The sequence below is a fragment of the Dipodomys ordii genome, unplaced genomic scaffold (assembly GCF_000151885.1).
Source record: "Dipodomys ordii isolate 6190 unplaced genomic scaffold, Dord_2.0 Scaffold26, whole genome shotgun sequence".
NCBI lineage: Eukaryota > Metazoa > Chordata > Mammalia > Rodentia > Heteromyidae > Dipodomys > Dipodomys ordii.
In genome coordinates, this window is record NW_012267242.1 from 1,209,620 (window position 1) to 1,235,778 (window position 26,159).

General features: G+C 39.8%; 1 protein-coding gene across 2 annotated transcripts in view; it reads right to left on the reverse strand.

The window, feature by feature from the left end:
* The window catches only part of Kcnh1 (potassium channel, voltage gated eag related subfamily H, member 1), a 305,584-nt gene that overhangs the window by 203,913 nt on the left and 75,512 nt on the right, over positions 1-26,159 (reverse strand). The window contains exon 6 of one of the 2 annotated variants that reach the window (XM_013015111.1): positions 24,301-24,693. In XM_013015111.1, coding sequence (XP_012870565.1) covers positions 24,301-24,693 — 393 coding nt within the window. Of the gene's footprint in view, positions 1-24,219; positions 24,694-26,159 lie in introns of both variants that reach the window. The other variant, XM_013015110.1, reaches the window with a different exon arrangement.

Below are 26,159 nucleotides of genomic sequence, written 5' to 3' on the forward strand. Positions count from 1 at the left end.
AATAAAAAGCTAAAGGACCACACCCAAGAAATGAACCCACAGCCCTATAGCCACCTAATCTTCGATAAAGGAGCTGAAAAAAATAGAATGGAAGAAAGACAGCCTCTTCAGTAAATGGTGCTGGCAAAATTGGTTAATCACTTGTAGAAAACTAAAGCTAGATCCTTATATATCACCCTGCACCAGAATCAATTCCAAATGGATCAAAGAACTTGGAGTCAAAGCAGACACCTTGAAAACACGACAGGATGGAATAGGAGAAACCCTAGGTCTCCTTGGCACAGGCCAAAATTTTCTTAATAGAGACCCGGAAACACAACAAATCAAAGAAAAGTTGGACAAATGGGATTGCATGAAGCTGCAGAGCTTCTGCATCGCAAAGGACATAGCTAGCAAGATCAATAGAAAGCCCACGGATTGGGAGAAGATCTTCACTAGCCATACAGCATACAAGGGTCTCATATCTAAAATATACCTGGAACTCAAAAAATTAAATCCCCCAACAACAAATCCTCAAAGAAACAACTGCCCAATAAATAAGTGAGCTAAGAGGAAAGAAGGATGGCCAATAGACACATGAAGAAATGCTCAACTCTCTAGCCATGAAAGAAATGCAAATCAAAACAACATTGAGATTCTACCTCACCCCAGTTAGAATGGCTATGATCAAGAACTCTAATAACAACAGATGCTGGAAGGGATGTGGACCAAAGGGAGCCCTACTGCATTGTTGGTGGGAGTGTAAACTTTTTCAAACACTTAGGAAGGTCATATGGAAGGTCCTCAGAAGACTCCACATAGAGCTCCCCTATGACCCAGCAATCCCACTTTTGGGCATTTACCCAAATGTTCACAAACAAGACCACACTAAAGCTACCAGCACGACTATGTTTATTGCAGCCTTATTTACCATAGCTAAGATATGGAACCAACCCAGATGCCCCTCAGTAGATGAATGGATCAAGAAAATGTGGTGTATATATACACAATGGAATTCTATGCTTCCATCAGAAAGAATGACATTGCCCCATTTGTTAGGAAATGGAAAGACTTGGAAAAAATTATATTAAGTGAAGTAAGTCAGGCCCAAAGAAACATAAGTCTCATGGCTTCCCTTATTTGCAATAACTAGTACATGTCTGGGACAAGTAGAAAAGGTCAAAAGCTATATACATATGACCAGATAAGATGGTGATAAGCAAAATGAACCCCAAGATAGGGACACAAGTGGTTTTTTTCTTTCTTGCTACTGTACCATGTGATTTTTTTGTTGCTTTGTATGTCCCTCTCCACAGTATAACCCCTGTTTTTCACTGTATTTGAGACTGGTATAATTTGGGGAGAGTAAGGGAAAAAACAAAATGTTTAAATAGGGATAAAGGCTGACCCATTGCAACAATGAGATGTACAAGACCCTATGTTGAAAAACGAACTTTACAATTTAGGCTGGGGAGGGAGTGTAGTTGTGGAGGTGGGAGGGAAGGGATGGTAGGGAAAAAACAAAGGAGAAGGCAACAATGCTTGCTAAGAAACGTACTCATTATCTTGCCCAAGTAACTGTAACCCCTCTGTGCAGTATTTTCACAATAAAAAACTTATTTAAAAAAAAAGGACAGCACCCAGGCCCTGAATTCAAGCCCCAGTACACACACACGCGCGCGCACACACACACACACACACACACACACACACAAATAATAACAATGCAAAAAGAAGTGGAGGTATGGCTTAGCAGTGCCCTAAGGTTCATAAATCTCAGTACTATAGGGGGGAAACATGTTAAGCCTGACATGATGGCTTACACCTATAATCCCAGCCATTCAGAGGCTGAGATAAAAGGATTGCAATTTCAAGGCCAACCTGATCTATACATGAAATCCTGTCTCGATTTTGTTTTTAAAAAAAAACTCAATTATTTCAGGAATTTACACTAAACATTCTCTGGCCTCCTCTATTTCTTCTATCTGGTTTACCTTTGAAGTAACATCCTTAATGACCAGCAAACTTTAGCCCAGGCTTTGAAACAATTGCCAAATGAGCACAACATGACATTGGAAGCCAGACAAGGTATATGAACCCAAAGATAAGCTTGTTCCCAGACTTGGTCTGAGACAGCCATGATGGAGAGGAACAGGTAGCACCTGCTATTGTCAAGAAAGATCACTTCGTGGAACGGTTGCCCACAAGAACCAACACGCTGTAGAGGACGTGCTGGCTTGAGCCCTCTTCCCAGAACTAACACAGTCACATAAAATTCAGCACATGATTCAGAACCTGATGTCCCTGCCCTTAAGATACCTCTTGGCTAGGCAGACAAGCACTTCCAGCATTTTATGACAGACACACACACATACAGTGTCTATAACTCATGTCCTATCTAGAAGAGATCCACCATGCTGAATTGAAGTGCCAGTGCTTGCCCAGAAGAAAGCTTCAGGAACTATATCTAGTCCTAAGGGCTCCTCAGTCCATGAGTGAGTCACAGAAGAAACAAAGAAATGAATCATCTCTTATCACACTCTGGCAAGATGAAGAAAATCAACACCATGAAAAAAGGAGCTTAAGTATCTGCCTTTCTTAATGAGTAAGAGTCACCATGTAGCTCCCCGAACTGAATCGGGTCACTGATGTAGGGAAAACTTTCAAAAATATTTCTACCTCTGCATTGATTGGCCATAAATACTAACTACCCTAGGAATGGCATAATCTACAACTGAAGTTTGATTTTATCATCCAAGTCCATCTGGACTGTCAAAGCAGAACAGAAATGGGGCCAACATTTCAGTGAGTCAGGCAGAAGTTCTTGGGAAACTTTCTGAGATATTTTTTATCCACAGAAGACATGTTCCCTCTGTTCAAGCCACCTTCTTTTCCCACTTAGTTCTAGAAATGGAAACTGGAAAAAGGTTAAGCAACTAAGAGTTAATGGAGATGAGCCAAGGAATGCATATGTGGACATCTGTAGGCAGGCATGCGTAGACATAAGTCTGGTGTACATTGCAGGAAATAAGATTTGAAGGTGCATTCCCAAAGCAAAATTCATCTTAATCCCCAAGAAAAGGGCCAAGGAATCAGTCAGTCAAGAATCTGAATATTTGAGGTTAGGCATGGTAGAATATATAGGTCCTATAATCTCAGCTACTTGCAAGGTGGAAGGTGTAGGATAGCAGTCTAAGGCCAGTCTGAGCAGAGTACAAGAATCTAGCTGATAAAAGTAAAAAATGGCTTGGTGTGTGGTTCAAGTGGTAGAACACCTACCTAGCAAGGGCAAAGCCCTAAGTTCAAAGCTTAATATGAAAGGAAGGAAGGAATGGAGGAAAGGAGGAAGGGAGAAGGGAAGGAGAAATGGATAAGAGAGATGAATAGGAAAAAAAGGAATTTGAAAATTTGTCTGGGAAATCAAGAAATCTAATGTTTACTCCAGCAACAATACTACTTTAAACAAATCTCTTGCTCTTGATCACTGCCTTTTCTTTTTTCTAGGAATTGAATTCAGGCACTCTGGGTAGGCATTTGTCTCTGCTGCTTGAGTGATGACTTTAGCGCTTTTTTAACATTATTTTTGAGATAAGGTCTTGCTTTTTGCCCTGGTCATCTGGAATCATCATCTGATTTTTGCTTTGGTTATATCTAGGGTAGCAAGTATGTACTACCATAACCAGCTTTTCTGTTGATACGGTGTCTCTTCTGTCACAGTCAGACTTGGAAGCACAGTCTTCTTCATATCCCCCTCTGATGAGCTGCGATGCCTATCTTATTTTTTCATCCAATGTTCACGTGAAGATGTTGAAGACATAAATTATAGGTACTGGTAGCTCATACCTGTAATCCTAGCTACTTGGGAAGCTGAGAATAATAGGGTCATAGTACAAGGCCATCTTAGGCAGAAAATATCACCAGACCTCTTCTCAACTGATAGCGAGTGCAGTAGTGAATGCTTGTCATCCCAAGCTATACAGGAAGTTCTAAGCCTGGAGGATGGAGGTTCTGGGCCTGCCCAGGCAGAAAAGTCTATGGGATTCTGTCTCTGTGGAAGGAAAACTAGACACAGTAGTGCTCTATTATTGCAAGATACCCCGAGAGCTCTCAAAAAAATATACATGAGTCTAAAATAAAACAACCACAATAAGGTAAGACAAGTCCCTTGCCAACACCTAGGAAATCTATCTCCTAATGGTGGGATACATATTTAAAAGTAACACATTTGAAAGCATTAACCTGAAGATACAATAAATAATATGATGGATTTTGCTGCCCAGAACTGGAATTGGATTCTGTGAGAGAAGAAGATCAACAACACCCCACACAAATATTTCTATTTAACATGAGGCCCATCAAGAAAGTGGTATCTAGGGTCTAGTGCTATAAAGACAAAGAAAACCAGACCTATAGCCAAGAAGACAAAATAAAATAGATACTCTATGATATTCTGCCTGCTTGAAACTAGAATGCAAATGCATTCCTCCACTGCAGTGCGGTGGTACTGGTGGACACTGGGCTGTAGGTATCTCTATCCTGGCTTAGAAACCAACTCGCTTATAGTTGGATAAAAATAATAGAGGGTCAATGCATCACCTTAGCTTTATCGACAATGAGGCAAGATACAGAATAGAACCACTGCAGCAAGAGGTCCAACAGGAAGTGACTTTTGCTCACCCTCATCACCATTCAAGTAAATTTAGTTGCTTTTGTCTCTCTAAAGAATGACTTGAGCCAAAGAGTAGCATTTCTGTGCTCACTGTAAGGACCTCTGGATTTGGGCTTTTTCAATCCATCTGCTTCCCATAAAGACCACACTCAAGCTCAAGACTCTTAGAGACATTAAATTGTAATGTGGATTTTTTTAAAAGAAGAAATTAAATAAACTTCCAATGTGTTTATGAAGCAAAAGTAAAAGACACCAAACACTAAATGTGTGAACAGAAATAGGCATCAAAACCAGGCTGCGAATTTTCTTATTATAGCCATAAGCTGAGATTTGCTTTTAGCTTGGATATATCCAAGCAAACCCAGCGTTTCTCTATTGAGATGTGTCCTTAAATATTGAGATGATTCCGATGTCTTTGAGGCAGCCAAAACAGTGCTATCTTTAAGAGCAGAACCTCTAAAATACAGTCAAAAGAGCTACATAAGCTCCAGTGCCTCTTAAACTCAGTTTATTTATTTATTTAATCTATCTATTTATTTATTTATTTGCTGGTTCTAACGTGTTTGAATTCAGGACCTTGAACTTGTTTGGCTGGTGAGCTACCATTTGAGCCATGCCTCCAGCCCAGCTTTTTTGCTGGTTATTCTGGAGAAGTCTCAATGATATTTCTTCTGCCTGGTCTGGCTTTCAACAGCCATGCTCCAGATCTCAGACAGACTGTTAAGCAGTGAGGAATAATCACTGTGAGCCATCAGCACCCAGCTGAAGTCAGTTTCTTACTAGTTTGAATGTTAAGGAGTCAACCTGAAGAAGATATTACACAATGATGACCTAGAATGGCTGGTGCATGGCACCTCAAGAATTGAAAATAGTGCAAGTTCCCAAATGCATTTAAAACAACTGGGGTTACAGGGCTGGGAAGGTGGCTCAGTGGTAGAGCACTTGCCTTGCATGCATGAGGCCCTGGGTTCGATTCCTCAGCACCACATAAGCAAAAAAAGAAAGCTGGAAGTGGTGCTGTGGCTCAAGTGGTAGAGCCCTAGCCTTGAGCTGAAGACCTGAGGGACAGCGCCCGGGCCCAGAGTTCAGGCCCCATGACCAGATCCCCCCCCAAAAAACTGAGGTTACAATGACTAATCTGTAGGTGCCACATATCTGTTCCTAGGAAAGGTCCATCCTATCTGAAAAATCTTTGATAATGACCTGATGAGCCACTCTTTCTGTTTTCCACTCTCAATGATTTTCATAAGGAGCACTTTGTAATGATTTCCTGTTTCTTTGTAAAGTTTCTAGACAACTTCTCTTTCCCAGTCCCTACCATTTCATCTGTGCTACTACAGAAAAGCTATTGTATCCTGAAGACACTGCCCTGCTCTGCACCCATGGCTCATCTATATTTAATGTGGCTTTCCTGCTGATCCTTCAGGGTGCATACCACCCCATATGTAATAAGCAGGATGGATTATATTTAATTTAGCTAATGCCAACCTATAACTAATTACAGCAGCAACTCAAATCAGGCTGGAGTTACAGCTTTGTCAAAGTGTTATAAACAGTCCGATTCTAGAGATTTACACAGCATGGATGAGTAGATTTAATTATAAATATGCAAAGGGGTGTCCTGACTATGCTGCAACACTAAGGCCTCTAAGACTGAACTACTGAGGGAGAGAGGACAATGGATCTTTGGAGCAAACAAAAAAGAATGAAGTGCAGTACTTGGAAGAGGCCTGATGGCCACTCATGCTATATCAAGTGTTATCCTAGGAGAATCTTTCAGGATGCCCATAGGTCAAGGAAATCTTCATAATAACCTAGACAAATCACTATTACTCCATCACTGTTACCCCCTTTGGCGCTGGGCAATCTTGTAATCTCCAGCTTACAAGAGAGCTATCCGATGCATATATACATAAACATATTATCTAAAGTATGGCATACAAAGGGGAAGTTTGCAATCATGTAATACCTTCAAACAACTCACAGTTTAACAGTTACCAGAAAGCTGACACAGGTGTTGTCAGAAAAGAGGGAGAAGTAGGGGGAGGCAGACAAGTTTTCACATATGTATCATGTACAAAGTCAAAAGAGCTATCACACTCCTGTGCTCCAGTACCTTTCATGTATGCTTCTATGTACGTAGGTGAAAATGGAACCAGATAACCTGAGGGGGTGGGTGGGGTAGAGACAGATGGGGGAGAGTGATGGGTGACATTGACTAAGAGGCGCTGTACTAATAAATTGATATGTTGAATTGAAACCACTTTGTACAAGAACGTAAAGATAATACACAAAATTTTAAAGACAAGTTAGAGAAGTGGAGCTGTGGCTCAAGTGGTAGAGCACTAGCCTTAAGAATGAATTGTTTCAAGCCGGGCGCTGGTGGCTCACGCCTGTAATCCTAGCTACTCAGGAGGCTGAGATCTGAGGATCACAGTTCAAAACCAGCCCGGGCCGGAAAGACCGTGAGACTCCTATCTCTAATAAACCACTAGAAAACCAGAAGTGGCACTGTAGCTCAAGTGGTAGAGCGCTCACCTTGAGCTGAAGAGCTGAGGGACAGCGCCCAGGCCCAGAGTTCAAGTCCCACGACCGACAAAAAAAAAAAAAAGAATGAATTGTTTCTAACGCATTTATAAGATAATTTCTTTGTTGCTTTGTATGTCCTTCCTCCACAGTATAACCCATGCTTTCACTGTATTTGATGTCGGTATAATTTGTGGAGGGGAAGGGGAAAAACAAGTTGATTAAATAGGGATATGGGTAGACCCATTACAACAATGAGAAGTACAAGTCATTATGTCAAAAACGAACTTTACAACTTTGGTGGGGGGAGGCAGGGAGGTTTGGGTGGGGGGTCGGGGGGAAGCTGGGAAGGGATGGGAAGGGGAAACAAAGGAGGAGGCTACAATGCTTGATAAGAAATGTACTCATTATCTTGCCCATGTAATTGTAACCCCTCTGTACAGTATTTTCACAATTAAAAAAAAGAAAAGAAAAAGCTCAGGGACAATGCTCAGGCCCTGAGTTCAAGTCCCAGGACTAGCACCAAAATAAATAAATAAAATCAGCCATCAGTAAGATGGAGAAGCAACAAACCTCAGCTTCTAAACCCAGCCCCATTCTTGAAGGTCTCTAGAGTTTGAGAGAAGGCCATTTAACCTTCCTAAATTCTGGTTCCCTCATCAGCAAAACATCTGACAACCAGATATCTTACACCATCACAAAGACTCGATGTGATAATATTTACAAAACTCTAGTAGACCGTCTAACACATGTTAGCAACTCATTTAATCATAAGTTATTGGTGCCAAGATTGGTGTTCAATTCATTTTGATTATGAGAACCAAAAATGAAATTTTAGATATAAAAGTACAACAAACAACAAAACTGAGTTGAAAAAGCACCATAAAATGGCATTTACTTAGAATTCCACAATAACATGGGCAATCTATACTTCACTATACCTATACAAATTATGGGAAAACATATGAAAGAACGAAGTCCCCCACTACCTACCCACCTCAAAGACCCTTATTGGATGAGATATTAAATCAGTCAACTATCCTGGGGTAAAAGTCTTGGAAAAATATTGTATATACTATTATCCAAAAGGTACACACACACACACACACACACACACACACACACACACAGAGTATGTGTTCAAATAAACATTCAGATCTTGGCTATTATGTTTACTCAACATAGAGGATCCCTCTGCACGCAGCTGCCGATGCTATTTTTCCCCAGAGCTCCTAGTCTTTGTAATTACCAGCTCTTCAGAGTGGAACCATCCCCGAGTCTCCATCTGATCCTCAATAAATGTAGCACTCCTTCACCATAGACATCTTTTAGTGGAAACCCATTTCTTCTGAAAAGTTTAAAAATCTAAACTTCATTATATATTTTCTATACTTTAAACTCCACTTTATAAGTGGTTGCTGTTGGATCAATAACTAGACTAGCTAAACTAGTCAGGAGATATCAAAAACAGACTAACAGGCACACTGTACCCAGATGTATAACAACATTAAAAGTCCTCAGTGGACCACTGGGTGTTCTAATTCAGAATTGTTCTGGTCAGGGCAGTGGAAAAAAATGAGCTTGATCACCTAGTCATCTGTCAAAACATATCTTCCCTCTCCCTCCAGTCATCTGTCACCTTCACCATGAGATTTCCCATAAAACAACCAGATTTAACTACTTTGAACTATATGTTCCCAGAGCATTTTCCAAGAACCCTGATATCGAGCTATCCATTTAACCAACATCAAGGATGTCTGGGAGCGGTCTTGGAAGGACTAACATCCCAAATGCTCCTTGACCTAATAGCAGAGGACACAAATAGTAACCACAGGAGCCACAGAATGGCTAAGAGCAGGGCTTGGAACTCCAAACATAGAACAGCCATTGCATTCTAGCAGTGGAACACCTCCCATGAAAAACATGGTATCTCCTTCATCAAGTTAAATTAGATGAGTTTATCATCTACTAAATTAGATGACAAACACAAATCGCTAAGACCAGAACATGCCTGGACAATAAATGTTAGCTATTTTAATGACATAAATATTATTATCCCTGACTATTATATAAAGACAGGCCATGGATATATATGCACAAAGAGCTAGGAGATAAGAGAATATTCTGTTTCATTTGCATATATGGCCTTTCTGGAACTCAGAAAAAGTATATCTGCTCAAAATTGAGGGGGTAATGTATGCTTTTAAAACAGAGAAAAGATAAAAAATTTTTAGTAAGAGAAAACCTATGGAAGCCTGTAAGTCCAAGCTTAATGACTTGCAGGATAGGAAGAATAAAGAAGCAAAAAGCATCATTTACAATATGAGTGAGTTCATGATCCAAATCTAATGCTAATCCATCACCAGGAGCTAATCCATCACCATTAAACTCAGGAGAATCTTAGAGCTACTGGTGTCAGGATTGAGATGAATAGACTAGGTGGAGCCTGAGATTACATATTCTCAACAGCCAACCTCAGTGAAAGGAAGAAGTAAGTCCTCACCAAACAAAAAGTGGAATTTTATGAGTCAGCAATCCAACCTCTGGATATACTATCTACAAAGAAAATTAAATCAGTGTATTGAAAAGAACCTTCCTACTTGTGTTCATTGAAACACTACTCAAAATAATAAAATTATGAATTGTTTTAAGCATACATAAACAAAAATAGATATCTGTGTGTGTACACACACATACACATACACACACAGGTACATACATGATGGAATATGACCCACTCTTTTAAAAGCATGAAATCCTGTTATTTTAAACAACATGTCAGATGTGGGAAAATTCCCCTCTCTCCCCCACAGGGCCATTTAGGATGTTTATGACATCATTTTCAGGCCACACAAAATTCTCAATACAGCCAGATGAGCCGAGGCATTCTATAGGTATTGATGAGAAGCTTACATGTCTGACCCATCTTATACCAAATGATTTCCAGGGGCAAGATGCTTCCCATTCCTGAATGAATGTGAAGAACATTATGCTAAGTGGAGAGTAGACTGACCACCATGAAGATATTGATCAAAGAGTACAAAGTTTCACTGAGATAGTAAACAGTCGATATTAATGTGTTCTATATCTGGAAAATTGCTAAAAGTGTAAACTTTATGTTCTCACCACAAAAAGTGGTTAACAGGTGCTGTGATGAATATGTCAGCTTGATTTAATCATGTATCATATCAAAAGATCACATTGTGTCCAGTCAATGAAAAAATTAAAGGATGAGAGAGCAAAATGTACCCTCAGCATTGCCTTGTTGGCTGGCCATTAGACCTTTAGAGTTAGTTCCAATGTAAAACACCTCTCTGTCTCTGTCTCTGTCTCTGTCTCTCTCTGTCTCTGTCTCTGTCTCTCTCTTTCACACACACACACACACACACACACACACACACACACACACGCACATCAAGGCTCCAGCAAGGATGGAGTATGAAGAATGCAGGAAGCTCAAGCCTCTATCCCCAGAATAAAGGAGGGTTCCCTAACACTAATGCAATGCTTTCTGGCAAGAAGTGTCTTTGTGAAGGTAGCATTTGTCCTTTGGGATCATTTCCTGTGCAAACCACAGCACTAGGCAGTACTGGTTACTAAATCCTAACCACATACCAAGCACTACATTGGTCTGCATGTTATCTGGTTCCATTTCCACCACACTTGGTGGGTAGGCACTGTCCTCATTAAAGATAAGAAAGCCAAGGTTCAAAGTGAATATACAGTGTATCAACAGTCTTGTCTAGTGGGTGACAGAGATGAGCCTTTCTACATAATGGTGGAAAGTACTGTTGTTTGGCCACTGGATGATTCTACCTGCCAATCTCAGGCTATTCTTTGTCCTATATCTAGCTCAAACCCCTCAAACTGAAGGAACCATTTCCCCTAACATTCCCAAAACACTGGACACAAAGTTCTATTTCAGGTACTGTTCAATCAGTAACCACTGAATACACAGGGGATGAAATGGCATGTTTCTGCTACCTTTCCCAAAACATGTATTAACTACCTCATCTGTTCTAGCAATTTCTTTTCTAAAATACTTTTTATTAGATTGAGCTACAAAGAACTCTATAAAATATTTAAATTGAAGCTATTTACAAGGTCTCATTTTGTCCTGTAAGTGTTACCAAGCTATTTGTTGCTTTTTCTATGCAAATAAAATCCTCTAATTTCTATACATTCATTTCAAAGCAATCTGGCTACATTAAAATCTAACTTAAGGAGTTTCCCTTTATTGCTTTATGCTCTGCTGTTTTTTCTTTATGCTTCCCTTAATGAAGATTCTCTGGTGTTTTCTAAATAGACACAAATGCATCTGTGAATTTGTTTACAATAGCCATGTTTACACTCACCATTTTTGCAGCACATTCATGAGTTCATCTTTGGACCACTGGGTAGAGACCAGCTCCTCTCCAGAACCTCTGTTACATGTCTGCAGCTGATCATGTTTTCAGACGTTAACCCCAGGCTCCCACCATGTAGCCTCTCTCAGACTGTGGAGGATTCCGCTCACGGAAGCTTGCCCAGCCCTTTCCATTTGCATCAGCCTTTCGGCACTGTGGGTCTCACAATTATAACTATTAGAATTCTCTACGTGGTTTTAATATGTGTTATTTTGGTTAATATGCAAGCATATCAAAAATGTCAAAAAGCCAAAAAAGTTATGGAGGCTCAACAAGGTGGCACACAACGCACACAACTATAATCACAGCTACTTGAGAGACAGAGATAAGAAGGATTGTGGTTTGAGACAAGTCTAGACAAAACTTTAGGAAGACCCTATCTCAATCAATAAACCAGGCATGGTGCTAGGAACCTGTCAACTCAGCTTTGGGGGTGGCCACGGTAAGACAATACTGGCCCAAGACTAGTCCCAGGCAAAAAAAAAAAAAAATACAAGACCCTACTGAAAAATAATGAGTGACCTGGCTCAAATGGTAGAGCACTTACTTTGCAAATGCAAGGTCCTGAGTTCAAATCCCAGGACAGAAAGGATCACTGGAATTTTAAGCAGTCTAATGGGAGCAATGATAATTATAAAGAACATTCATTGATTATCTCATATCACTCTAAGGAGTTTCTTAATTAACTTGAAAGGAATATTTCCCTACATGTTAATTCCCAGTACCTGAACAGTGACACTCATGTAGTTAATAAGCCCCAGGTACCATCTTTGTCTACAAAATCTTTTCAATATATTAAGAATGCAACAGAGCACATGGACAGAAACTACTTCTTAAAGGAAGGCTTAAAGTTTTAGTTTTATGTGTTGCCCAGAGAAGGGTGAGGTTGTGGGGGGAGGACACAGAGGGTTAGAGAAAGAAAAACAAATGTAGTCCTAATAGTCAATTATATATGTGATAATAGAATCAGATAACTTGAGGGGCTGGGCGGAGTGGAGAGAAATAGGAGCGAATGATGAAAGGGGTGACCCTGATTTAGATGCATTGTACTCACAAACTGACACATTGAACTGAAACTCCTTTGTACAACTACTTAATGATGATAATAAAAATAACCCTTTGGTTCTTACCAAGACCTCTAACATTGATAGTATTGTCTTCTCTCCTAATACCCTGAGGCACACTTTGGATAATTGGCAAAACCTATGTCTTATCAATAGTCCTCCTGTGCATGACAGAATACATTTGATTTAAACTTTCCAAAGAAGTTTAAATACTCAGCACTTTTAGCATAGTTTCCCTATCATTCATATTCCCTTTTCTATGGGTCATGTCTGTAACATACAGTTGGTAATAAGTATTAGAATAATTCCAAAGGCACCAGAATTATCTATTTATGTCTCCTAGTCTGTAAAGGACTCAAGGCCAAACAAGTCATTCTCCACACATGAACTAATTCTGGGACCTCAAGTGCAAGGAAAAGATTTCTGTCACTTCCCAAAGTCACTGACCTCCTTTTATTTCAGACTCAAATAAGGAGAAAAGCTTTGTTGGTCTTTTGTTTGTTTTATTTGTTGTTGTTGTTGTTGTTATTTTGGTGTATGCCAGTCCTGGGGCTTGAACTCAGGGCCTGGACACTGTCCCTGGGCTTTTTTCTTGCTCAAGACTAGCATTCTACCACTTGAACCACAGATATACTTCCAGCTTTTTGCTGACTAATTGGAAATAAGAGTCTGATAGACTTTCCTGCCTGGCCTAGCTTTGAACTATAATCTTCAGATCTCAGCCTAGTAGCTAGTAGTTACTAGCTACTATCTAGTAGCCTAGAAGAGCCACCAGCTCTTCTAAACTTTTAAAGGGAACAAAAATTAAAAGAATACATTAACTCAAACATAGAATGGCTGAGATTCTCAGTAAATATACTAGGCCAGTATTCATGAATAACTGATATCAATCACATTCAAATGATTATATCAACTATATTTTAATTAAATAGAAACATACTTTCTTTTTTGGGGGGGGGGTCCGGTCCTGGGGCCTGAACTCTGGGCCTGGGCACTGTCCCTCAGCTCTTCAGCTCAAGGCTAGTGCTCTACCACTTGAGCCACAGCACCACTTCCGGCTTTTTTTTCTTTTTGCTTATGTGGTGCTGAGGAATCGAACCCAGGGCCTCAGGCATGCAAGGCAAGCACTCTACCACTGAGCCACCTTCCCAGCCCCAATAGAAACATACTTTCTATGCTTACTTTTCCTCACTTCTGAATTAAATGGTCTTAATTCACCTAATTCATTGTCTTCAACACTCAATATTTAAGGACCTACTCTGATACTATGTAGGTATCATGAACTGCAAAGGAAAAAGACAATTTGTTTCTCTAAATTGGAATTGTCCATCATTAACTGTGTAAGAAGATTGTGCAATTACAACATAAAGATACATTGGTTTGAGTGTACACAAAATAGTTTGTGCACAGAATTGAAGAAAAGAAAGTGATTCAATCAACTTGGGGGACTTTGTGGAGAAGATACCATCTCTGCAGGACTTACAGGATAGGCGCATTTGCAAGTTTTTGCTAGAGAAAAGCATCAAGTTCAACAAAAGGAAGAACACTTCTTCGCATAAAGTCAATAGATTTGGTTAGCATGGACAGCTAGTGGATGTCACTTCAAAACTAATGATGCAAGCTAGTGGTTAATCTAAACTCTCTTAGGTAAAGCACATTGCAATCTGTTTTTCTACTAACTAGTCAATGTCACACCGCCTCAGAGGTGTAGCTCATGGGTTGAAAGTGTGTTTCTCAACCAGACAAATCCATATTCAGAGCCCACTCCAACCTCCTATGAGTGGAACCTTGGGCAAATGGCCAGCTGCAATCAGCCTCTCTTTCCTCATATATAAAATGGGATGGTACTATTCCAAGTTCATAAGATTTTAACGAGGACTTCAAGAGAAAAGTCACTTAAGTTCTCAAAAATATTATCCAACTTGGAAAAAATTATATTAACTAAAGTGAGCCAGGCCCTTGTTTGCAATAACTAGTGTAAGTCTACGACAAGCAGAAAAGGTCAAAAGCTATATACATATGACTATATAAGATGATGCTAAGCAAAATGAACCCCAAAATAGGGACACAAGTGGTTTTATCTTTCTTGCTATTGTTTTTAATGTATTTATAATGTACCATGTGATTTTTTGTTTCTGTTGTATGTTCTGCATAACCCGCTTTTGTATTTGATTCCGGTGTCTTGCATCTTGTATATACATTTTTCTAATTTGGGGAGGGGAAGGGAAATAACAAAATGTTGAAATAAAGATACAGGTTGACCCATTGTAACAATCAGATGTACAAGACACTTTACAACTTCGGGGCGGGCAGAGGTGGGGGGGAGTTAAAGTTAAGGAGGAGGGAAGGGAAGGGATGGTAAGGGAAAAACAAAGGAAGGGATAACAATGCTTGATAGGAAATGCACTCATTACCTTACTCATGTAACTGTAACCCCTCTGTACAGTATTTTTACAATAAAGATATATTAGTAAAACGATCCAAGAGTGTCAGTTGGCTATGACTCATTCCTCTTTCTTACTTCTAGGAACTCTACATTGTTAAGGCACAATGCACCAAGCTACAAATTCGTTCATTCTGTCCTTCATTCTGTCCCACAACATGACACAAATCTGACCAATGAGATAAAAGCAGAATCCATTGAATAGACATCTTTAAAAACCCTTAAAAGTAAAAGAGGTTCAGGAAATACATGCTCTTTTGCCTCTTGCCAGTCTTCCTTTTATCTACTTATGGCATAGACTTGATGGCTAGAAAAGAAGCAGCTAGCCTAGAGTCACAGAATTTCAGGCCAAAAGAACCCAAGCCACTGAATCAACATTAACAATTGTGTACCAGTGGATTTCCAATAGTGTGCAAGTAAACAATTTCTATTTGCAGGCCTCTGTTGTTTGGGTTTTCTGCTATCACTCACCAAATTAAACACATCAGTGATAAACATTATTTCTTCTCTTTCTTCTAACTCTTCCTCTCCCACATTTATTCCATTAAAATGCACAATCCCATACTTTCTAAGAATTAGAAACTAGACTAAGTTCTATGAGGGCTAATATTTCCTGAATGTGCGATACAAACTCGATCTAAATTGTTCCAAAACACCTTACTGAAACCCCCTAAGACCAACTGGGTTTGATAATTTGGATAGCTAATAAGGTTCATGTACCACATATGACCAAAAAGCCATATGCATAGTTGCACAGCACCCTTTCTTTAAGCACATATATTCATCAGTACAGGTCAGATTTCTCCAAGGATGTTCAGGTAAATGGAGATTTTTGTAATCCATGTAACTCACAATTTTGGAATGTATCTACCATCTGAGAGTAAATAATATTCTGTGGGTATTTAGTATAAGACTATATTACATCTGGAGTAGAGGAGTCCAACCCATTAGTACAAGAGAAGGAATATGGTAATGAAGATTTTGAGGAACAGATATGATCATTAAAAAGAATTATATAAGCAAAAACCTTCAATAGCATTAACCACCAACACTGATAAGTTAGTAACAAAAATAAGAATAAACACAAGATTTACTGAGAGATGTTGATATGTCAGGTAGTGTTCTACTAATTTCACCTGGATAATTCATTTCATTTTTTCCTTAATCCCATTAGGTGAATATAATCATATGCCAATATTTCAGATGAACAACTGAGCAGAAATGAACTAAATATAATTGCTTAAGTAATCTGACTAGTGTAATGATTCAAATCTAGACAGATGAAATAATAGCCATAGTAAAGGCCAACAAGATTATAACTGTGGCAATTTAAAAGAAAATAGTATCTAGTATTGGTATTAGCAGCAGGAAAGGTAGAAAATTCTACACTCTGAGAGTCAAACAGATGATAGGTTTCAAATCATTTAAAATGGGCATTCCCATGGTCCTATTTATTCTACTTCTAGAGACAGTCTGCTGGTAATAGTGGACTAATAAATTCAGATGATTTCTCCCTCTGAGATAACTACAAACCATAGACAGATCATGTTTCAACAAATATGACTATATTCATAATCTATGGTAATAGAATAAATTTTAATCATGTGACCAAAAAATCCAGAAAATGGTGAAAATCAAATAAGGAGTCCAGTGTTTGAATGGAGCACTTTCCTCTAGAGTATTTTCTAGGGCCACTGAGGCATCTAAGAGTCTGAAGATCTAAGGATTGCTTCTGACAACCTCTTCAATTTAGAGAAGCATGGGTAAAAAAATCTAGAAACCATCAAAGAAAGGCTCCTAGGAATCCTGCCTTTAATAAGAACCAGGTAGATCTTTTCCAGAGCAAAGTGATCAGAAAAGAATGTTAAAATACTCTTACCTGTAATCCTAGCTACTCAGGAGGCTGAAATCTGAGGCTCATGACTCAAAGCCAGCCGGAGCAAGAAAGTCAGTGAGGCTCTTATCTCCAATTAACCACCAGAAAACTGGAAGTGGCACTGTGGCTCAAGTGGTAGAGTGCTAGGCTTGAGCTAAAGAGCTCAGGGACAGGGCCCAGGCCCAGAGTTCAAGCCCCATGACCGACAAAAAGAACCTTAAAATATAGTTCCAAATCACTCAAGCATGAAGCTACATTGAGGTGAGTCTGGTTGCCAATGTTCTTGGCTACCTATAAAAAGAAATTTTAAATATATTCTAAAAAATACATAATTCATAGCCTTTAAAATAGTTTTAGTCTTTCACATAGAATGTCTAGTGCCCAATCAAAAATAACCATCACATAAAACAATCTAGAAGGAAACTAAGGGAAACAAAAGAATTCGATAGCATGAGACCTACAGACACTCTAGATTTTGGAGTTATTTTTAAATAGACATTAAAATAATCATCCTCAATGTATCTGACAAGATAAAAGGTGAGATCAAAACTTTTAGCAGAAAACTTGAAACTGTAAAATAGACCTAGTGACAACTCTAACTCTGAAAATTGTATGAGCTGCATAGCTCAGATATTCAATATCCTTCCTTCAAAATAATATAGACTACAAATCAGTGGCTTAAGAGAAGCACTGTTGTATACAGAAAATGAACTTAACAGAAGAGGATAACCAAAATAACCACTGCCAATAAACATTTATGAAAAGATGTGAAACCTTTTGGTCATCAGGGAATTAAAAATCAAATTATATCTATAATCCTAACTACTCAGGAGGCTGAGATCTAACAAAACCAGCCCAGTTAGACAAATCTGTAAAACTCTCATCTCCAGCTAACTAGTAAAAATCTGGGAGTGGAAGTGTGACTCAAGTGGTAGAGCACCAGTCTTGAGCAAAAAAGCCGGGCAAGAGCACAAAGCCCTGAGTCCAGTGCCCCCCTCACACATAATCCAACCATTAGAAGCAAGTGCAAACTCATTCAGTTGGGTAGAACTAGACAAGCTAAACAAAAAATATATTGCATGCATATATGTGTTGGTTATAAAGTCAGACAAGGACCTTCGTTAAGCAACCACTCTGGACCAATGTTTACTGGTATTTGCTACATAATACAAATAATACCCATGGCCCTGCAACTCCATTCTTCCAATAGAACTGGGAATACTAAGAGAATAAACATGTACATTCATGTAAAAAGTAACCTAGATGACTATCAACAGCTAATTGGATTAATTGACTGTAGTCCTTTGGTAGAATACTTGAAACAGCACTCAAAAGCATGCCTCTCCCTTCTCTCTCTCAAAGTAAGACAACATAAATAGATACATTATTGTCTCCCTTCTCTTCTATAAAATTCAGAAATAGACAAGGGCAAAGCGATATTGGAAATCAGAATGAGAGTGTCAGAAATCAGGCTTCACTTGTACTTTGCTATTGGGTAAGTGCTCTGTGGCTGCTGCTCTGCTGTCCAGCTGAAAGCTAAGGGAAGCTGTCTGCTGAAAGTCATACGATCAGGGTTTTTCTTCCTCAGAGTCCCAGAAATACAGAAAATCTTTTGTCTTGTAATAGTAACTGGGGTTTTATTAATAGATTTTATTTTTAGAGCAGTTTTAGTTTACAGAAAAATGATTGAGCACTGATTATTTCAGCTCTGATCAGTGCATATCTTATCCTAGAATTTCCTTCTCCTGAGGGTCCTTTGGATGTGGATGGAGGAGAAAAGGTAAGATCCAAAGTGCAGACCCACTCATCTTAGTAACCTGCAGTACCACTTGGATGAGACAGACAGACAGATACATACATACATACATACATACACACACATACATACATACATACATATATGCATGCATGCATGCATAGGTTAGAATAGATATAGATTCACACATGCATAGGTTAGGATCGATATAGATTCACACAAATTGCTGTGCCTGTTAACACAATGGACAAAAAACCGAACTGCACTGTTTTCACATCTCATCCCCTTTTCCTTGACATTCCTATCTTTTGTTTGTGCTGAGAATTGCTGTCACCCAATTATTTCAGTAAAAAGGGACACAACCAGGTACACAGTAACTGTAGTTACTTCATCCTTCATCTTCCAGTCTCATTAGTGGAAGAAGCCCTGCTAATGGGCATGCTCCTCTCTAGGTAATTGAAACTCACTACCCCTGGCCAGTGGCTAATTTCCAGGATGTTCGCCATGCTGCCGGTTCATCTCTACTCACCTCACCTCTCCACTGCCCACACTGTCTGGACCTTCTCCTTGGATTTATCTATATATCACTTTTATTCTGGACTGTGCTCCCAGTAGGGTCAGATGGTAAAGCAAACAAGCCTCTAGTTTACGCAGAGGCTCAAGCATCAGAGGTACTGAGGTCTATATAGGACTTGAGTTGTGATTGGACTCGAGGGTTAACAGGGAGTGACTGAGAGTCAGGGAACATTTTTTCTATTGTCAAGGTGATGTACAGAGGGGTTATAAGTTACATAAGTAAGGTAATAAGTACATTTCTTGTCAAACTTGTTATCTCTTGCCTCATTTTTCTCCTACTTTCCCTCCCCTCCAGCCCCCTCCACAAGTTGTACAGATCCTTTCCAATACATTTGTCTTGTGTAGGTCGCTGTTGCATTGGTTCCCCCCTTGTCCTTGGTCTCACTGTTTTGTTGTTCCCATTCTCCCCCCTCATTCAAATAAACATATACACAATACATGGTACCAAATCAAATACAGTGACAACAGAGGATATACCACAGGGGGAAGAACATACAAAAGAAACAAAAAATACATAGTACATTAAAAACAACAACACAAAGAAAAATTTCTTGTATCCATGTCTTGGAGTTCATTTCGCTTAACATCAGCTTATATTTTTAACAGTGGGAAGCTGATCTGGCACAGCTTCAGGAAATGGTGACTTACAATGAGAAGAGTTAACCAGGGGCCCAGGGTCTGACATGCATAGCTTGGTTCCCTAGGCCATCAGGTACTCTGGTGAGGCAGGTTAAAGTGGCAGAAATAAGAAACAAAAACCCACAGGACTAGAAGTCAGAAGACCAGAGGCCACTTTTGACACTTCAAGATGGCTGCTGCCAAGCCAAACTGCCCCTTTTTTCTCATCTACACATAAAAACAACATCTGCTTTAGAATTACAGAAGGCTAGAGCTAGAGGTAGTCTTATCATACAGGTAAAACAAACCAAGTCCAAGGAAGATGGAGCGACAGGCACAGAGGTACAGCTGTTAAGTGACAAATCACCACGCTTTCAGTGCTGCTGTGGGGTATTCCTTCCAGGAGCAGGCCTTGCTCCTTACCATCCTCCACAATAGAGGGATGTTGGCAAGTGTCAGTTTGTTTCAGCACTGGTAATTATACTGCTATCTGGGATTGCAGAGCTGGGTATAGAAGAAGCTCTTGGCCACCTTTTGGTTCCAGCGCAACAGAATTGTGACCCAGAAGATATTACAATTGTCCCCATTCTCCCTTTTGTACTTTTACACTCTAATAGCAATAACTGCTATTGCCTTGGGAAAGTAAATGTTTTGTCAATAACAATTCCATCTTCAATTAACAAAGCACACTAGGCCAGCAGTCCACTGAAGAGACTCGTTTGGCTTCTGCTTCAATGTACCCATTCCAAGTTTTAGTCCACTTGGTTTCCAGAACCTTTGTCTTCCAACCAGTGTAAGCGATGTGAAAATATATTCTCAAACAGCCTCCAAAACAGATTATTACCAACAGACTGGAGAATGACGCAAATGGAGGCCCATCTACATAAGTGAAACAAGTCGAGCCAAAGGATCATTTGTGTGGCTTAAATCATGGAGACAAGTGATATCCACAAGGCTGAATTCATGATGGCAGGCAGTGGCAATTTAACCAAGTCTTTTGTGAACTCAAGCCTAGATAGGTCCAATCTTTTCATCCACCTCATGTGCACAGGCACGTGCACACATTAGCACATGTGCACGCGTGCATGCACGCGCATGCACACACACACACACACACACACACACACACACACACACAAAATGGCAAGGCCACCCTGCTCTGTCCCTTGTTCTTTGGTGGTCTCCACTGTCTCACAGTTCATTGGCATGATTGGGGACATGAGAGACAATTAAGCTCTGTGTGTTTTTTTATGAGAAATGAGTCAATAATTTCCTCTCCCCACCCCACCGCACACTCTCCTAGGAAAAAAATATTGAGCAGATGGAGCTACAAGCTTATATTAGTAGTATACAATTTTTATCCAGGGTTAGAAGAGAACAAATGGTAAGTATGAACCTACTAAGCAATAAATCAGAACTCTACCCAGGGGATTTTCCCAGACTTTTCCCAAGCCAAAATCAGCTTTAATAGATGGAGGAATGCTCATGGCCTTCCCAAACTTCTCTAACCCCTACTAGACATTCAGTCTTCCTAATTTAATGCTTCCTTTTCATTAAAGGATTGGCCCTAGTTGTCTGACACTCATCAAGCATCTCCTATGGTCTATCTCGTCACCACAACGCTTGCCTTTCTCCCCACTGCCATATCCAGCACCCAGCTCCCTCATCCACAGTTAGCCAAGCCAAGGAATGGGGCACACACATTAGTAGCTTCCTGGTCAGTGTGGACTTACTTCCACAAGTGTTTTGCTCCTATTTCATCATAACTGGTAGAAGAAAGCCAGAGTGTACTCCTTTGTACTGTGATCAAATACTTTGTTAAGAGCTCTTGAGTGAGTCAAGTCTCCTCAGTATCTGTTTTCTCATCCGTGAGCTAAGAAGGTTGAATTAGAAGACCTTGTGGGTCCTATCCAGCTCTGACCTTCAGTAGGTCAATTTATCACCTCAATCTCCTCTTAACCCATTCCAGGTAGGAGGTCAGGAGTTTTACAATTAGCTTCTGATCTCAATACTTGCTCTAGAGCCCCAGTTCTCCTAATGAGTGATACCAGGACTTCTAGAAACCAAATTTCCCAATTCTTCACACTGATGTTCTGCCTCTACATCACCTCAATTAGTACAGAAGGCACTAAGTGATAACGTACAAATTGATAAAAGAAATTACTAGATGTAAAATAAAGTCTTTACCAAAGCCAACTGGAGGCTGGGACCTCTAAATAGTTAACATTTATGAACTGATAATAAATGATTTTTAAACAAGAAGTTTACAGATAATGACACTTTTCATGATGCCAATATATTTCATCAATCTAGAAATCAGGGTTACTCCCAATTACAGAACTCAGAGCTTGAACTCAGAGCATGGGTGCTGCACCTGAACATTTTTGGGTGCTTAATTGGAAATAGGAGTCTCACAGACTTTCCTCCCTGAGCTGGCTTCAAACTTTGATCTTCAGATCCAGCCTCCTAAGTAGCTAGGATTATAGGCATGAGCCACCAACACCCAGCTTGGTTTTGTTTTTTGAGTTAAGGTCTTGTTATATAGCCTACGCTGTTCTAGAACTTGCTTTGTAGCTCAGGCTGGTCATAATACTCTCACCTCTATTTTCTAAGTCTGAGCTTTCATGCTCACCTTTGCCAATGTTTAATGAGAAACCATGGATCTATTATCTGAAAAAAATTCAGTGGGATTGCTACAAACATCAAATGGGTTATTTCACAAACTCAAGTGGTTTATTTTTTATGTTAATTTCCATTCCCCATGTGATTATTAGAATCTTTTATAACTGGAGATATTCATTTGAATAACCTAAACAAAAAGTGACCACTTTTCCCTTACTAAATCACATAAAATTTTCAAGAAATGTGAAAGAATATCATTTCCAACATGTACCAAAATTCACATTTAAGAATCCCAGCATTTCTTTAGAGGTATTTCTGCTGCTGTAAATAACTGGTAGTTACTTATTTAATCCCTGCACACAGTCGACAGAGGCCACCTTGAGAATTAGTCATTGGGATTTGAAAGCATATTAAAGCACAAACATATCACACAGATAAAAGCAGGGGTTGGTGTGAATCTAGAGCATCTGAGAATACAAATTCTCTTCTCCGTGCTCTGTATTTAGTAGCTTTTTGTAGGAAGAGCTACTAATAGCTGGAGAAAGAAGTGGTCCATTGTTCAGTTCTCTAAGAGGAAGGGTCTGAAGTCCTCAATGACTGCTCATATTAATCTGAAGACAGAGAGGCACCAGTATGCCCCCAGTAGGACATTGTCATTAGTCACACCTTCATATTCTAGCCAGGAGCAGTATCCCTTCCAACTGTCTCAAGGCTGAGTCTCAGAAGCTCTTCAGTCCTGAGGATGTGCCTTGTCTCAACTCAGTCTCTAGATAGCTGCCTAGATATCCAGCCAGTTAATCCTTGGAACCCCTTGTAATCTGAAGCAACAAGGGCCCATTGCTGAACAAGGTTGAAAGCTGATCATATAACTGCTTTATCTTAATCTATCTGAAGTATCAAGTAGGAATAGAAAAAAAAAAGGAAGAGTGACTTGCAGGGAATGTAAACTAGATAAGGATCTGACATCTTTCTTTGCAATAACTTGACATCTTTGCTTTTTCAAAGATGTTCATTCCTTACCACTCTAATGTCCCCTTCCAGCTACAACTATTCCCCAGGTACCCATTCAGACAGTTACAGAACATTTATCTTCTTTTAATTCCTTCTGTTGCCTGCAAGACTAACAATCCAAAGCAGTGTAATCAGAAAACCCTGTCTCCTCTTAACCACAGTATCAGACTACTCTCAGAAAATGGTCACCTCTGAAACTCATTTTAACACAGAAATATCTCATGATATTTACCAAAACAAACAAGCAAACAGGAAATGTGAGATTATTCCCACAACTTAACTGCCTATGAAATAGCCAAAGGTCTGCAACAAATGAAAGGCCCCATAATTATAACAATCAATAGGCAGACATTCAGCAACTGAATGGCAAATGGAAGATTCACCAGTGCAATGGCCATGCATGGCTGCTTCTGCAGCCCCACCTCCCCTGAGCCAGTGGCTTACACTCCATATGGAAGATGAGTAAGTAAGCCTTTGGTCTCTTCCACATCCGTTCACTGACATGCAGGACCCCCAAGCCCCCAAAGGACAGAACAGCAGGCAGAGGGTACCTGTCAAGCATGCTCCCGCAATCATGCTACTTCTTGCCAATTTCATTACTCTTCAGTGGACCACCCACATTTAATTTAGCTTTAAAAACATGACAACAAGGTCTGAGATTTGAGGGATGTACCTGACTCTCTCTCCCCTCCAGAGGTGGTGGAATCTGATCAGCAAAACCAATCTTCCCTGGATCACCCATAAAGGCACTAACCTCATCCACGTTCTCAAAAGCGTTGATGACGTCATAGGGCAAACAGGACAGAAGGTCAATCACAAACCATGTCTTCAGGTAGTTCATGCGGATAAGCTTAGGGTCAGATATCACCTCCCCTGCTGGTCCAACAAAGGTAGTATGAAAATTCAGCACAATGTCTACCAAAAATATTACATCCACTATGCTATCCACAACCAGCCAGGCTACATTGTTCTGCCTGGTTTTAAAGGAGACATTGTAAGGGACCAGGATAGCGGTGTAGAAGGTCAAGATCAAGATGATCCAATCCCATGTAGTCTTAAAAACACAGTAATGTAAAATGATATGAGGAGGAGTCTTTGGTGCCTCTTGCTTGTATTGAGGAAGGATGTCTGAGCCCAGCTGCAGGACCTGTACAGAAAAACATGGCCAAGAGTTAGAATTTAATTGCAAAGTTAGAATCTAATTGCAAACATCTAACCAATTGGCATATTATCATCTGCAAACACTGAAAATACTTTATGTGGATCATTAGCTATAATAACATGTGCTGGAGAAGTATAAGTGAACATGGGTGAACATGGTAACAGAAATAGTCCTACTGAAACAATGGCAAACAATTGTTTGGCTTACTGTGAGGCAAACTGAGTTTTAAATACTTCACATGCATGTATTATCTCACTTCATTCTAAACACACTATTCGTTTTTTTTTAGCCAATTATTACACATTACAGGCAAGAAACGGAGGTTCAGGAGAATTAAGCTATTTTATTCAATAAATACTTATTACTTCGCGCCAGGAACTGTTGAGGGCCCTGGATATATGGCAATCAGAAAAATATGGAACCTGCTCTCGAGAAGCTCAGTCTTATAGACCAATCAAGGGTCATTTCAAATTGTGCTAAAAGCTCCATTAAGAGGCTGGAGAAATGGGAGAATAGAGTGATTCATCTGTGTGACTGAGCAGGAGCAATGGAAGAGTCCTTGCCTGAAATCCAAATGATAACAAAGAACAAGCTTTCAAAATCATGGAAAAATTATTCTTGGCACACAGCATCATTGGCATAATGACTTCAGGGGGGAGCAGACTATATTTTCAGAAAAGAAAGAAGGTCAGTGTGAATGAGGTGCACTGAGGTAGCTGAGGACACATTTGAGGGGTTCCCAGAAGAAAGCAGAAGACATACCCCCTAGTCCCTAGGTGGGTCATGGGGTAGTGTTGGATTTTATTCTCAGTACAGTAAGTGGAGGGTCTTGTGCAAGGAAAAAATAATTAGAAGCATGGTTTTAAAAGTTCACCTGGCCTACCATATAAATAATAAATTGGGGCACAGGTTTTAAGAAAAGAATTAGTTCCCGGATGTCTAGAACAGCCTTCACCATTTGATTATTAATAGTCAAAGGCAAAATAGTGGGCTTCTGAGAACAGGCCAAGATGGAAGGGACACTGTGCACTGGCCCTCTATTATATCGTGGGACCTTCCTTTTACCTCTAGAGATTGATAATCCTTTAGTAAATACAAGTGTTGTTGCATTCTCTCTAGTTGTCTCAAGCTTTTAAAGTAGAAAAGGAAAGCTAGAAATTTCCAATGTTCAACTTGTGTGTATCCTTGGAACAAAAGCCTCCACCTTTCCAACCAATGCACACAGCTTTTCTTAGCTTGGCATTTCATCTTTCTCCCCCATGAAAAGACACTTATAGAAGTGTGATTAAAAGAAAGCTTAGGTCCTGAGTCCTCAGGCAAAAAAAAGAATAATAGATTCTTAAGAACAAATCGAACAAGGGCTGGGATCCAGCTCAGCCTACAAGCCTACAGACCAGTACAGTGCTTTCCTAGCAAGTATGAGCATCTAGGTTTGATCCCCACTACTATAA